The 15,809-nt window shown below is 47.2% G+C and overlaps 1 protein-coding gene across 1 annotated transcript; it reads right to left on the reverse strand.

Moving 5' to 3' along the window:
* Positions 1-4,736: 4,736 nt before the first annotated feature.
* On the reverse strand, positions 4,737-12,143 carry ostn (osteocrin). The gene is made up of 3 exons (XM_078284378.1): positions 12,048-12,143; positions 6,224-6,456; positions 4,737-4,818 (listed from the first exon to the last, which is right to left on the reverse strand). The coding sequence occupies exons 1-3, from the start codon at positions 12,141-12,143 to the stop codon at positions 4,737-4,739; spliced, it is 411 nt and encodes a 136-aa protein (XP_078140504.1).
* Positions 12,144-15,809: the final 3,666 nt, after the last annotated feature.

The raw sequence follows: 15,809 nt of genomic DNA on the forward strand, positions 1-15,809 counted from the left end.
GTTAATGCTGACAGTTAAGTCATGTGACTGGTTGGTGTGAAGATAAATGTAACGTAACTGAGTGCTAGCGTTAGCTAACATTAGCTATCTGGATCTTTGATCTGGATCTTCTCAGCTGCTCGTCTCTCCACCAGATCAACCGTCATTTAGGTTTTTATTCTAAAGTTTCTGTCCAAAGTGCGATGCATCAAGCCTGCCGTCTCCTGGTTGGGGTTATGATGTAACTCAAACATGGCCGCCGTGCGGATAACAACCCCGACTCTACAGGACAACCTTCTCACACCTCAACTTTGTCATTATTTGATTTGGAGAGAAAATCCCCCCCCCCCCCCCCGTGTCTGAGTGTGAAGACGTTTCATTCGGTGTGTTGGGACATTACCGGCCGGCCAGACCTCAGTCCTTTTTTGTCCCTTTTCTGTTCCTGTAGAGGCTGTACAGAAACCAGAGGTAACTGTCTGTAGGGCTGAGTCACGCAGGTGACAGAAAGATTCGTAACTCTGTGGTCGCTCTCCTCCTGCGTGTCTGAACAGGTAAAAACCACATGAATCTGTTTTTTACTGCGTTCAGACGGTCCTGATGTCAGATCTGCCGTTCAGGAGTGAGGAATCATGTCTCTGTGATCGCAGCCCGTCTGTCTGTCCCGGGTCACATGACGCTTTTCATAATAAAGAGGTTCAACTCTCCGCTCCGCTCTCATTATTTCATCGTGTTTTAGTTCAGTTGTAGTTTCAAGGTAACGGCAAACTAAATCCAGTAATGAAGCGTTAAATGAAAAGGAGGGTAAACTATAACCTGCAGTCTGTTGGCAAGCAAGCACTAATATTAAGAAATCATTTTTTTCTTAAAAGGCCCAATCTACATATAACTTTCAGTTTGATGCTATTTTCTGTGATGCTGTGAATCTTTGTCACCATTTAAAAGCTGGGGCAGCTGAATTTATGTGTTTATCCTCCAGTACGTCCCTTCATAATTTTTATATTTGACATGGTAACTATGCATAAAAAACATTTAAACTGGTTGCTTGCAGTGTGGTTCATCTAGGAATAGAGGCTTTTTCTACTCCTGACCTCAGTGTCTTTCAGAGAAACTAAAAGGTAAATGAAACAGAAACTCCTCCGCTTGAATTTTCTCCGCTTCGTTTCACGTTGCATTTTAACCTCGGAACAAAGTCACAGCTTCAACACTGAACATTTACTCTTTAATGTGCACAGTTAACATTCAGGCAGTAACAAGCGTTTGAAAACACAGAACCACTACAACAAGACTGAGTTTACACAGGAACGAGGTCAGATCAGCAAGACGCTGCCGTCACAGGCAGGAAGTTGTCATCACACACGAGACGAACTGAAGCAACAGGAGCGCCGGTCATGTTGGGGGCTGATGGGAAAGTGCAGAACAATCGGAGCGCAACGGAAAACTTTTAAAAAATAATCAATGTTGCGTTGGCTAACTGCAGGGAGCAGTTTGATGTTGATTTGCCTTTTAAAGACGTCTGAATTCAGCTCCGTTCGGTTTACAGTGAAAGTTTAGTAACGGCTCCGTCTTCTGGGGGAGATGGAAAAATAAAGCATTATCTTGTACATACGGACTTCTCTGCTGCATATTTTTGATATTTTTATCTGTTTAAATGTGTAGTAATGTATTTACTGATTGGTCTAAAACTGGGCGATACAGAGCCAGAAAGATCCTGGGCTCTATCCCAGGCAAAATATTAAAAAAGCCTCCAGTGGGTCGGAGGCTGCTCTGGTTCTGCTGTCGCTGTAGTTACATGTGTGTCGAACAGGGTCCGTATATCAAATTTGCAGTGGAAAACCAAAATGTACCGATCCTGTGCCATGCTGGACCAAGCCAGACCAGGTCCAGACCCGGTCCAGCTCCGGTGCGGTGCGTCGTCCCGGTGTAAACTCAGACCTGCAGCTCTAGTAGAAAAGCTACGAGGCAAAACCTGGAGTCAAGCTGTGTCAGATAGTTCGAGCGTCGAGGCGCCGGCCTCCGGTCAGAGAGGCCCCGCCCGCCGAGACGGGACAGAGCAGCCCCGCCCGCCGGGACGGGACGGGACGGGATGGAGAGGCCCCGCCCGCCGAGACGGGACGGAGCAGCCCCGCCCGCCAGGACGGGACGGGACGGGATGGAGAGGCCCCGCCCGCCGAGACGGGACGGGACGGAGAGGCCCCGCCCGCCGAGACGGGACAGAGCAGCCCCGCCCGCCGGGACGGGACGGAGAGGCCCCGCCCGCCGGGACGGGACGGAGCGGCCCCGCCCGCCGGGACGGGACGGGACGGAGCGGCCCCGCCTGCCGGGACGGGACGGGACGGAGCGGCCCCGCCCGCCGGGACGGGACGGGACGGAGAGGCCCCGCCCGCCGGGACGGGACGGAGCGGCCCCGCCCGCCGAGACGGGACGGGACGGGACGGAGAGGCCCCGCCCGCCGGGACGGGACAGAGGGACAGACAGAGGAGAGTCAGAGACGAACTGTAAAGCTGCAGCAGTTTGTCTTGTAGCGGATGGGAAAAACATTTTTAAAACTTCAAACACTTTGTAGAGGTTCAAACACCTTTTATCTCAACGATGACACCAGAAACGACACCAGTTATTTATATAACTATACAGATGTTCTGTCTTTAATTTATTTAAAGTTAAATAAATAAGAACTAAGGTTTGGACTTCCCATCTGCCACAATACAACATGTGCTGGAGCTTTAGAGCTTCCAGGTAACGCTCATGTGCTCGACTCTGTCCTGGCTGACTTTGCCTTTATAGGTTCCTTGGACAGGACCCGCCCCACCACACACACACACACACACACACACACACTCCAACATGTCCCCTTTTTGCCTGAAAGCTCATATTGAATACCACATCACACTTCAGTGGGCAGTTAGAGTCCACGACCTGCTGAGGGTTTTTAGATTTTGAATCCGATAAAGATGAACCAAGAGTGAACGGGTTGTCCTGGTCGGCAGCTCATATTTACAGTAAATCCCACATGACTTGAATGCAGCGTGAGTTTAACTGCAGCAGGCTACCTGGTGGCTACTAGTGGTGGTACGGAAGCTCATTGAGGACAAAATTGAGGAGATCATTCTCTCATTATGTTGGGAAAACAAAGTGTGTTCGGTTGAGATGAAGACAAAAATAACTCGACATCTTGAGAAAACAAAGAAAATTAAGTCATTATCACGGGAAGACGGCGCAAATAAAATGTATGAATATAGTGTCCCTAATGGGCTTCCGTACTGAAACAAAAACAGCCAGTTGAACCTTAAACCCTTTCAGCAGACTGATGGTGGGTTCATGAAGACCAGATGAAGTCTACATTACCCAGCATTCACCTGGTGGCTGCTGGTGACGGCCCGGTGTGTCAGGTAGTACGCACTGAAAGCTTTTGGGAGGCGGTGAGGGGCGAGTAGGAGCAACGCTGCATTCAGGTGATCCTCGTAAACTACAATACTTCCGTCTTTATCACTGGGAAGTTGTGAAGTCAAGTGGGAAACTAAAAAAAACCTGATTCACACAGACGGGACGTGGCGGCACCAAGTGATTTGTAACCACTGAGGAACTCATCAGTGATTTTAATCCACTGTGAATCTGCCTGTCTGTCTGTAGTTTGTAAAATCATAATTTCGGGCACAAATGACCTTCCGTACGTCGCTGAAGGCGGAGTTCCTCTGACAATACTAATCCTGTAATCCGGTCATTTTAACTGTAATTTGTTTTTTGGTGCACGATTTCTGCTTCTTCTTCTAGACGTGTGATTTCTCTCTTCCTCCTGGGATCTGTAGAGGAAAGTTCCGGATGCGTTTTCAGCACAAACTTGAGTTTTGTTTTGTTTTTTCCGGTATCAGAAGGTGGCAGCTTGTGAAACCTTGACTTGATACGGCTGTATAGTGACCGTGGATTTCATTCTCCTGTGTGATTGGTTGATCGGATAATTCATTAATTACATGAAGTGGTCACAGAACCCCGGTGCTGTGTGAGGAGCCTGATGAGCTGACAGGGTGGGACGTCTGACTGCCTCATCTGTCTGTGGCGGGACGTTTCCTAATCCGGCGTCATGATCAGACATTTCATCAGTAACATAATAAAATATTGAAATAATAATATCCTTCGTGATCAAACCACATGTATCGCAAATATAAATCAAGAATTTTTTTTTGAAAAATATTTGATTTTTCCAACTTGTACAAGCCTCTTGCATGGATTTACAATATAATGAGTTTACGAGCAGCACCTGAACGCACCATGATCAAACAGTTCATCACTGGCACATGTGTAGGTGTGTGTGTGTGTGTGTGTGTTGGGTGGTGGGAGGCGGCTTGGCGAGGTGAAGGCAGGTGATTGGCTGGTGATTGGCGGTCGGTGATTGGCTGCTGGCTGCTGGTGTGCGTTTCCGTGGTGATTCCTCTGGAGAGAAAAGACACAAACAGGAAACAGGTGAGCTCAGCTGCTGCGTTTACATGCACAGTAATATTCCAGTAACTGCGACACTCAAGTATTCCGTTCCGCTTTCCAGCAGGTTTCAAAAGTTCAAAGGTCACGAAACTCACTCAACACATGGAAACTTTACTTTAACTTAAGAAAAACAAAGACACCAGAGTTGCCTGTTGGTGTTTTTCAGCAGACGGCAGCGTTGAGGCTGCAAAGCCTGTTCCTGAACGCAGCACGCAGCAGTACTGTACCTGTCCAGAGGAGGGGGCTGTGAGGGGGAGGGGCTGTCGGGGGGGAGGGGGCGTGGCCTATCCTCGGCTGCTGGGTAGACGACTGACTCCGATCCTGTCAATAGGCGGACTGACCCGTCGCCGTGACTCCACCACCTTCCTGCAGACAGACAGAAACACACAGACAGACAGTTAGAAACAGACGGAGGGACAGACAGGGTTTGTCCAGTCTTGTGAGCAAGTCACTAACAAAATATAAAAATAAAATTCAAAATGTCAATGTAATGTTTGAGACTTACCCTCCTCGCTCTCTCTCTCTCTCTCTCTCTCTCTCTCTCTCGCTCTTTTTCTGTTTTACACACTTTCACTCACTGACACTCATTTTGTAAAAACGGGTTGTTTTGATTGGCTGAGCGTCAATAACGAGCTGCTCTGATTGGCTACAGTACAAGCCGCTCTGATTGGCTGCAGTACAAGCCGCTCTGATTGGCTGCAGTACAAGCCGCTCTGATTGGCTGCAGTACAAGCCGTCCTTCTGTCACTCAGCTTTCTATTGGTGGATGTCAGTAATGTGATAATTAAGGTTAATGACCTCATCAGGTCAGCAGGGTTTACTGCTGTTGTTTCCATCTGTCTGCAGAGATGTTCAGTCTGTTTAATTCAATCATCAGAGTGAAATGAGCTCAGTTCACTTTAAACAAACAAAACCAAATTATATAAATTACTTTTTATTATTTAATCAAATGAAAATTCCTTCTAGATGTTTTAATGGAGCTTTTTATGAAGAGTAGAGTCTCAAAGTTCAGTCACAATGTTGAGAAGACGAGAGAGTTTACATGAGGTCAAACACACCAAACACCATGCTGCAGCCTGGTTAGGACACTAAAGTACACAGGACACTAAAGTACAGGACACTAAAGTACAGGACACTGAAGTACACAAGACAGGACACTAAAGTACACAGGACAAGTACACAGGACACTAAAGTACACAGGACAGGACAAGTACACAGGACACTAAAGTACACAGGACACTTAAGTACACAGGACAGGACACTAAAGTACACAGGACAGGACAAGTACACAGGACACTAAAGTACACAGGACACCAAAGTACACAGGACAGGACACTAAAGTACACAGGACAGGACACTAAAGTGCACAGGACACCAAAGTACACAGGACAGGACACTAAAGTACACAGGACAGGACACTAAAGTACACAGGACACTTAAGTACACAGGACAGGACACTAAAGTACACAGGACACTAAAGTACACAGGACAAGACACTAAAGTACACAGGACACTAAAGTGCACAGGACACTAAAGTGCACAGGACAGGACACTAAAGTACACAGGACAGGACACTAAAGTACACAGGACACTAAAGTGCACAGGACAGGACACTAAAGTACACAGGACAGGACACTAAAGTACACAGGACACTAAAGTGCACAGGACAGGACACTAAAGTACACAAGACAGGACACTAAAGTACACAGGACAGGACAGGACACTAAAGTACACAGGACAGGACACTAAATGATATTTTGGGTCGTCCTACCTCTGCTTGTTGGTCGCCTGTTTGGTTTCCATGGCGCTGATGGACAGGCGGTCCAGCGGCGTGTTGTTGTTGCTGGAGAAACTCCTCTTCCTCTTCGGCTCGATGACGTCGTTCTCCATCCGCACCAGGTGGTCCAGGAGGAGGAGCTTAGCAGTTAGCTCCTCCCCCGCCTTCTGCTCTCCAGAACGGGACTGAAGGTTGGGCTGGGACCCCGACACGACCCGGTCTACGTACTGAAACACAAGGACAGGAGGAATAGGTCTACGTACTGAAATACAAGGACAGGAGGGATAGGTCTACAAACTGAAACACAAGGACAGGAGGGACAGGTCTACAAACTGAAACACAGGGACAGGGTGGGATAGGTCTACGTACTGAAACACAAGGACAGGAGGGATAGGTCTACGTACTGAAACACAAGGACAGGTGGGATAGGTCTACGTACTGAAACACAAGGACAGGAGGGATAGGTCTACATACTGAAACACAAGGACAGGGTGGGATAGGTCTACGTACTGAAATACAAGGACAGGAGGGATAGGTCTACATACTGAAACACAAGGACAGGGTGGGATAGGTCTACATACTGAAACACAGGGACAGGAGGGATAGGTCTACATACTGAAACACAAGGACAGGAGGGATAGGTCTACGTACTGAAACACAAGAACAGGAGGGATAGGTCTACGTACTGAAATACAAGGACAGGGTGGGATAGGTCTACATACTGAAACACAAGGACAGGAGGGATAGGTCTACGTACTGAAACACAAGGACAGGAGGGATAGGTCTACGTACTGAAACAGAAGGACAGGGTGGGATAGGTCTACGTACTGAAATACAAGGACAGGGTGGGATAGGTCTACGTACTGAAACACAAGGACAAGAGGGATAGGTCTACAAACTGAAACACAGGGACAGGAGGGATAGGTCTACATCCTGAAACACAATGACAGGGTGGGATAGGTCTACATATTGAAACACAGGGACAGGAGGGATAGGTCTACATCCTGAAACACAATGACAGGAGGGATAGGTCTACAAACTGAAACACAATGACAGGGTGGGATAGGTCTACATATTGAAACACAGGGACAGGAGGGATAGGTCTACATACTGAAACACAGGGACAGGAGGGATAGGTCTACGTACTGAAACACAAGGACAGGGTGGGATAGGTCTACGCACTGAAACACAGGGACAGGAGGGATAGGTCTACGTACTGAAACACAAGGACAGGAGGGATAGGTCTACGTACTGAAACACAAGGACAGGGTGGGATAGGTCTACGTACTGAAACAGAAGGACAGGGTGGAATAGGTCTACATACTGAAACACAAGGACAAGAGGGATAGGTCTACATCCTGAAACACAGGGACAGGAGGGATAGGTCTACGTACTGAAACACAAGGACAGGAGGGATAGGTCTACATACTGAAACACAGGGACAGGAGGGATAGGTCTACGTACTGAAACACAAGGACAGGGTGGGATAGGTCTACGCACTGAAACACAGGGACAGGAGGGATAGGTCTACGTACTGAAACACAAGGACAGGAGGGATAGGTCTACGTACTGAAATACAAGGACAGGGTGGGATAGGTCTACATACTGAAACACAAGGACAAGAGGGATAGGTCTACATCCTGAAACACAGGGACAGGAGGGATAGGTCTACGTACTGAAACACAAGGACAGGAGGGATAGGTCTACGTACTGAAACACAGGGACAGGAGGGATAGGTCTACATCCTGAAACACAATGATAGGAGGGATAGGTCTACATCCTGAAACACAATGACAGGGTGGGATAGGTCTACGCACTGAAACACAGGGACAGGAGGGATAGGTCTACGTACTGAAACACAAGGACAGGAGGGATAGGTCTACGTACTGAAACACAAGGACAGGGTGGGATAGGTCTACGTACTGAAACAGAAGGACAGGGTGGGATAGGTCTACGTACTGAAATACAAGGACAGGGTGGAATAGGTCTACATACTGAAACACAAGGACAAGAGGGATAGGTCTACATCCTGAAACACAGGGACAGGAGGGATAGGTCTACGTACTGAAACACAAGGACAGGAGGGATAGGTCTACATACTGAAACACAGGGACAGGAGGGATAGGTCTACGTACTGAAACACAAGGACAGGGTGGGATAGGTCTACGCACTGAAACACAGGGACAGGAGGGATAGGTCTACGTACTGAAACACAAGGACAGGAGGGATAGGTCTACGTACTGAAATACAAGGACAGGGTGGGATAGGTCTACATACTGAAACACAAGGACAAGAGGGATAGGTCTACATCCTGAAACACAGGGACAGGAGGGATAGGTCTACGTACTGAAACACAAGGACAGGAGGGATAGGTCTACGTACTGAAACACAGGGACAGGAGGGATAGGTCTACATCCTGAAACACAATGATAGGAGGGATAGGTCTACATCCTGAAACACAATGACAGGGTGGGATAGGTCTACATACTGAAACACAGGGACAGGAGGGATAGGTCTACGTACTGAAACACAGGGACAGGGTGGGATAGGTCTACATATTGAAACACAGGGACAGGAGGGATAGGTCTACATACTGAAACACAGGGACAGGAGGGATAGGTCTACGTACTGAAACACAAGGACAGGGTGGGATAGGTCTACGCACTGAAACACAGGGACAGGAGGGATAGGTCTACGTACTGAAACACAAGGACAGGAGGGATAGGTCTACGTACTGAAACACAAGGACAGGGTGGGATAGGTCTACGTACTGAAACAGAAGGACAGGGTGGAATAGGTCTACATACTGAAACACAAGGACAAGAGGGATAGGTCTACATCCTGAAACACAGGGACAGGAGGGATAGGTCTACGTACTGAAACACAAGGACAGGAGGGATAGGTCTACATACTGAAACACAGGGACAGGAGGGATAGGTCTACGTACTGAAACACAAGGACAGGGTGGGATAGGTCTACGCACTGAAACACAGGGACAGGAGGGATAGGTCTACGTACTGAAACACAAGGACAGGAGGGATAGGTCTACGTACTGAAATACAAGGACAGGGTGGGATAGGTCTACATACTGAAACACAAGGACAAGAGGGATAGGTCTACATCCTGAAACACAGGGACAGGAGGGATAGGTCTACGTACTGAAACACAAGGACAGGAGGGATAGGTCTACGTACTGAAACACAGGGACAGGAGGGATAGGTCTACATCCTGAAACACAATGATAGGAGGGATAGGTCTACATCCTGAAACACAATGACAGGGTGGGATAGGTCTACGCACTGAAACACAGGGACAGGAGGGATAGGTCTACGTACTGAAACACAAGGACAGGAGGGATAGGTCTACGTACTGAAACACAAGGACAGGGTGGGATAGGTCTACGTACTGAAACAGAAGGACAGGGTGGGATAGGTCTACGTACTGAAATACAAGGACAGGGTGGAATAGGTCTACATACTGAAACACAAGGACAAGAGGGATAGGTCTACATCCTGAAACACAGGGACAGGAGGGATAGGTCTACGTACTGAAACACAAGGACAGGAGGGATAGGTCTACATACTGAAACACAGGGACAGGAGGGATAGGTCTACGTACTGAAACACAAGGACAGGGTGGGATAGGTCTACGCACTGAAACACAGGGACAGGAGGGATAGGTCTACGTACTGAAACACAAGGACAGGAGGGATAGGTCTACGTACTGAAATACAAGGACAGGGTGGGATAGGTCTACATACTGAAACACAAGGACAAGAGGGATAGGTCTACATCCTGAAACACAGGGACAGGAGGGATAGGTCTACGTACTGAAACACAAGGACAGGAGGGATAGGTCTACGTACTGAAACACAGGGACAGGAGGGATAGGTCTACATCCTGAAACACAATGATAGGAGGGATAGGTCTACATCCTGAAACACAATGACAGGGTGGGATAGGTCTACATACTGAAACACAGGGACAGGAGGGATAGGTCTACGTACTGAAACACAGGGACAGGAGGGATAGGTCTACATACTGAAACACAATGATAAGATAGGTCTGCATACTGAAACATAAGAATAGGTTAGGCCTACATCCTGAAACATAACACAGGTTAGAATACAAACTATGTTCCTGACACCCCCGGTCTGACTGGACAGACAGATGGAGGAGATGAGAGCCAATCAGCTCACACCAGTGTGACTTCATCACATCAGGAAACAGGAAATGATGTAGGAAATGATTTAGTCCCAACGAGTAACAAAACAGTAAACTTATAAGTTCACTTCTAGTTCCCCAGAGTCAGTATACTTTCCATACTTAAGTTTACCTTCTAAAACATACTTATGTTAAGTATTGGCCTTCTACTTTTTGCTAAGGGAAACTATTCAAACTTTTTTGTTAAGTTTATGACTGACAGTCGATGTTACAGCGTGCGTCACACCGGTACATCCTGGAGTTTTGCTTTTTTGTTTTTCACGATGTAAAGTGTTACATTGCTGCGATGAATCTCCAGTTGTCCGGTTACACCGTCAAAGCGTCATGTTGATGTAGTTTGGTTAGCTGGGTCGGCTACTGCAGGGATCAAACCTGTGACTTTCCCATTACAGGACCAGCTCTCTAACCTGCTGCTGACGGATCAGATGGTATCAGGTTTTGCCCAGACATCACAGAAAACAGTTTGGCTCACAGAGGGTTTTCCATCACTCCTCCTTCAGCTGAGAACAGAGCGCTTTGTTTTGGCTTCGCTCTGACGTTACATCATCTGATATGATGTGATATCAGCTGAATAACGTCCGTCTATCTGATACAGACGAACACTGGAGCTCTCTCTGAGGGAGGGAGAGCGCTGCTGTTTGTTTTGGCCTTTGGGATGATTTGATATGACACCATCTGATATGCTTTTTCACCGTCTGATACCGACTCCGCTGCATATCTGATGGCTCTGTGATGTAGTTTGTTGAGTGTTGTAGCGGCTCACGGCCTTACGCGACCCCGAAACCCCGAGTGTCTCCTGCCTCCTGTTGTCTTATCCCGCTGCCGCCTGCAGGGGGCGCCGGTCTGCACCAGAGACTGTCATGATGAGAGTTTAGCCGAGGTGAACTGTACTTTACTTTAGTTTCACCTAACAAAACATCAACCGCTTGGTGGAGGATTTTATCCACAGCTCCTTACAGTACCATGGACCAGGATCAACTCTCAGCTTGGGTGGCTCCAGTGGGAATTTAGGGAAGAGGATCAGAGAATCATGTGAAAAACTGAGTTCTGAGTTTAATCTCAGAATTCTGACTAAATGTCTAAATGTAGAACAGCAAGTCAAGTCAGAACAAATCAAGAGTCCAGTATCAATTTAATATCTTAAAGAAAACTAAATATCTAGGACTTTTCAATGCAATATGGTTTTAATAGGATAAAAACTTGGTAAGAGCATCATGAGTTTGATTTCTAGAATCAGTTTCAACTTCAATAAATTCAATCATTCCATACAAATTCAGAAAACAGAATTTAAATTCAGTCGTCCGCTGGAACAAATCTCATCACTTTCAATCTAAGTCATTTACACAAACACAAGATCTCAAGTCAAGACTTTAGAAACCTTTTCAAGTCATCAAAGTACAAGTCAGAGTCAAGTCCCAAGTCACCAGAACCCAAGTCAAGTCAAGTCTCAAGTCTTCTCTTCATGCAGCAAGTCAAGTCTCAAGCACTTCAAACTGTGACCCAAGTCCAAGTCATGCGAGTGGAGTCCAAGTCATGCGACTGGAGTCCAAGTCATGCGACTCGTCCCCACCTCGGACCTGTGTGTGTGTTCTGACCTGCGGCGGCTCCTGTGGGACTCTCAGGCCGGCCGCGCTGCAGTGCAGCAGAGTGACGGACAGCAGGCAGGACAGCAGGCAGCCGCAGCCCAGCATCTGAAACACGACAGACACACTGAGCAACTTTACAACATGTCAGACTGAAGGAAGCAAGAAACACAAACGCTCACATTAAGATTCCCCCGCCAGAAGAAGACCACAGACTAGTATCTGGAACAGAAAACACTATCTGTTGCCCACAAAACAAAACTTGGGGACATTTTGTATTTCAGCATGAGAGATCAACGTCAGTATAAACTAGCACAACATTTTCATGATATGGCACGGTAAAAATTCAAATTAAAACAGCTTTGGAAACTGGTCCTGATTTCACCAAACTGTGCAGGCAGCAGCTACGACCGCCACTGTATAAACTTTGATTTTAGTGCTGTAAGCTATTCACAGCCTGAATTATCAACGCAGTCTCGCCACCCAGCGGTTCGTACTGCACAGTGTGTCTTGACATAAGATGACTGAAGATGGAGGAGCGCCCGGAGCGCCTCTGTTTGGGCTAGCAAGCTAGCGCTAGCTACCTGGAGCTAAGGTAGCGAGCTATCAAAAGTAGCTTGATCTAAAAAGTTATCTGTCTTACAAAGGCTGGTTATTAAAAAAAATTGGCACCAAAAAAAAGAGTGAGAACATATTTTCATTGAAAATAATAATCACAATATTTATATGTTAAAGATCATCACTACAAACATCTTTAATAAAAAGTCAAATAATAAAATATGTATTAAAAAAGATTAATTAATTGAAAACATACATTGTTTACTAGTTGCTATGCCAACCATCACTTGAAAACGACAAATTCTGACGGTCCACTGCCAACGCAAAGTTTGAATTTTCAAACTTTGCGTTGGCAGTGGACCACAAGGGGGTTTGAGTTTGTACTCTGTACTCTTACAGAGCTCCTCCATTGACTTGAATGAGCCAATGGAACAGCGTACGTCAACTGTGTACAAAGTGTTACAGCCACATCTCTGCTAAAATATAAATATGCAACAACTTAGAAGCAGAGAGCAGCTGAGTCAGCTTGTTGTGGTGTGGCTGTAGATCCATTCAGTAACGTTCTCAGTAAAAGTGAATAGTGTGATAAGGTGGATTTGGTTACTGTGACACAGTAAACTGTCTTGTCTTTAGCCCTAGTCTCTACTCCAAAACACTCTGAGTTGTAGCTTGAGAAGAGTCAGCTCAGTTAACCTGAACAAACTGTTAGCTAGCTAACTAGCCGGCAAACACACTGATGTTAATGTGAACATGCTAACACTAGCCGCTACTACCTACGTTAGCTAGTGTGCTAATCGGATGTGTTAACAACAAGACAGTGATGTTAGCTGACCAGATGCTATGGTTAGCTAGCTAACAAGCTGACATTATCTAAACACTAAATCAATCAGATGGATCAGTGATGAAATGATCAGTTCAGTCAGAAACAGACAGAAATTAACCGTCTGTTCAATTCTGTTGAGACGACAGAAACACAGTCAGCTGTTCACAGAGCTGAGGACCTCCAAGATGGCCGCCAGAGGGGAGGATATGTCACCTGAAAGTCTTCTGTTGTGTCTGTTCTTTCTCTTTCCTTCATTTAATGTGTATTTACAGTATATCCTCTGTTTCACTTTGTGAAGTCTCTCTTGGTTAAAAGTGTTAAATGCATTAATTGTAGGATCACAGGAATATGTGTTCTATTGTCGGGTGCTGTGACCTCTGACCCTTGACCTCCTTACTGTTGGTTGCTTGTCATGTTGGTGATCCTGGAACTGAAGCTGGTTCTACTGTTGAGTTCAGTGAAGTAGCTCTGAGAGTCAGAATGACTGAAATGTCTAAAAGTCTTAACCTGTAGTCAAATCAGCTGTTTCAATATTACCTATTCCAAATGACATAATATACAGTAACAGGAACACACACTGGGGTTAGAGTGTCTTTGCCTGTGTGTGTGTGTGTGTGTGTGTGTGTGTGTGTGTGTGTTCCTCTGCTCATGCTGTTAGTTGTAGACACGCAGCAGGTGTCTTAAGTCAGTGTGTGTGTGTCTATGTGTGTATTCTGACAGACTGTGTGTGTGTGTGTGTGTTCAGACACTCTGGAGGCTCGTCGGGTTTCAGCGATACCTGACCCTCTCTATTTACCTTTACCCACAATGCAACCTGTGAAAACGGGGAGGCTGTGGGAATGCTGGGATACGGCAGGAAGTTATAATATTATCTGTTATCTGTACAGGGGTGGGGGGGGGGGGGGGGGGGGGGGGGGGGGTGTTATGTCTGAACGGTGAGAACGGCTGAACGGACACGCCTCGACCCTCGACCCTCCCTCTGTCCAAACACATGACATCAACCAGCACCAGATACTGATACAGAGACCGATACCGAGGTTTTGGATTGAAGTTGCTGATAATATCGTTATTACAAATAAAGGCTGTTTTTAAGTGGGTGAAGAGACTCCCACACACTGCAATTAAACATTTTATTGAAAAATAGAAAACCTTTCGGTTCTACGAGACGGTCTCAGAACTGAAACGTATTTTTCAATAAAATGTTTTAAATATCAATAGCGAGAGTCTCTTCACATGTTCTGTTATGCTGACGACACTCAGCTCTACCTCTCTTCTCCTCCTCAGAAACACTAAGGGGGCGTGGCCACCAACCCACCTGTTGGTGCTGAGCGCTTTGGCCGCATCAGGTGAGTGCTGAGAACACGTCTCCTGGTGTTGTTGCTATGCCAACTGTTAGCCTAGCTAACGTTAGCTAATAAACGGCAGGATGCGGGCTCTTGGTCCCGCCCCTGCTTCATCCTCATTGGTTGGTAGAACTCTGAATTGACATTGATGAGCGGTGCGCTTCAGAAAAGTTGAACTAGTTTTAACTCGAGAACAGGTCCAGCGCTCACGGCGCTCAGCGCTAAAAAGAGGTCAGGTACCTGCTTTGGGTCGTCGGCGCTGAAAGCGACGCTTTTCCATTGGAATTAATGACAGAACAGCGGCAGCGCTTTTTTCACAGGTCTTTGGTGACACGGCGCCTAACTGATGGGCGCATCTCTGCATGTCTTAAAGACATCAGTGCTTGGATGTCTGTGCTCCACCTCAAGCTCAGTCTTGACAAGACAGAGCTACTCTTTCTCCTTGGGAAAGAGGAAAGATGTCCTCACACAGACCTCCATCACCATGACAACACCGCTGTGTTTCCCTCTCAGACTGCCAAGAACCTCGGGGTGATCCTGGACCAGCGGCTGTCCTGCTCTGCCTACATCGCAGCGACAACCCGCTCCTGCAGGTTCTCCCTCTATAACATCCGCAAAATTTGCCCGTTCCTTACGAGGGAAGCGGCTCAGCTCCTGGTCCAGGCTCTTGTCATCTCCCTCCTGGACTCCTGCAGCGTTCCTCTGGCTGGGCGACCCTCTGCCATCAGACCTTTACAGCCAATCAGAACGCCGCAGCCCGTCTGGTGTTCAACCAACCGAAACTCTCTCACGTCACTCCCCTCTTCCAGTCGCTTCACTGGCTTCCATCTCTGCTGCATCAGATTCAAGACCCTGGTCCTCTCTTACAGGGCAGTACATCAGACCGCCTCCCTATCTGCAGTCTCTGGTCAGGTTCAGACTCCGCCCCCCTCCCTCCACTCCTCCGCCCTCGCAGGTCGCCTCGCCCCTCCATCGCTACGTGGGCTCAGAAGTCGCTCATCCCGGTCACGACTCTTCTCATCCCTGGCGCCACAACGGTGGAACGAGCTC

This window comes from Centroberyx gerrardi, chromosome 6 (genome assembly GCF_048128805.1).
Source record: "Centroberyx gerrardi isolate f3 chromosome 6, fCenGer3.hap1.cur.20231027, whole genome shotgun sequence".
NCBI classification, from domain to species: domain Eukaryota; kingdom Metazoa; phylum Chordata; class Actinopteri; order Beryciformes; family Berycidae; genus Centroberyx; species Centroberyx gerrardi.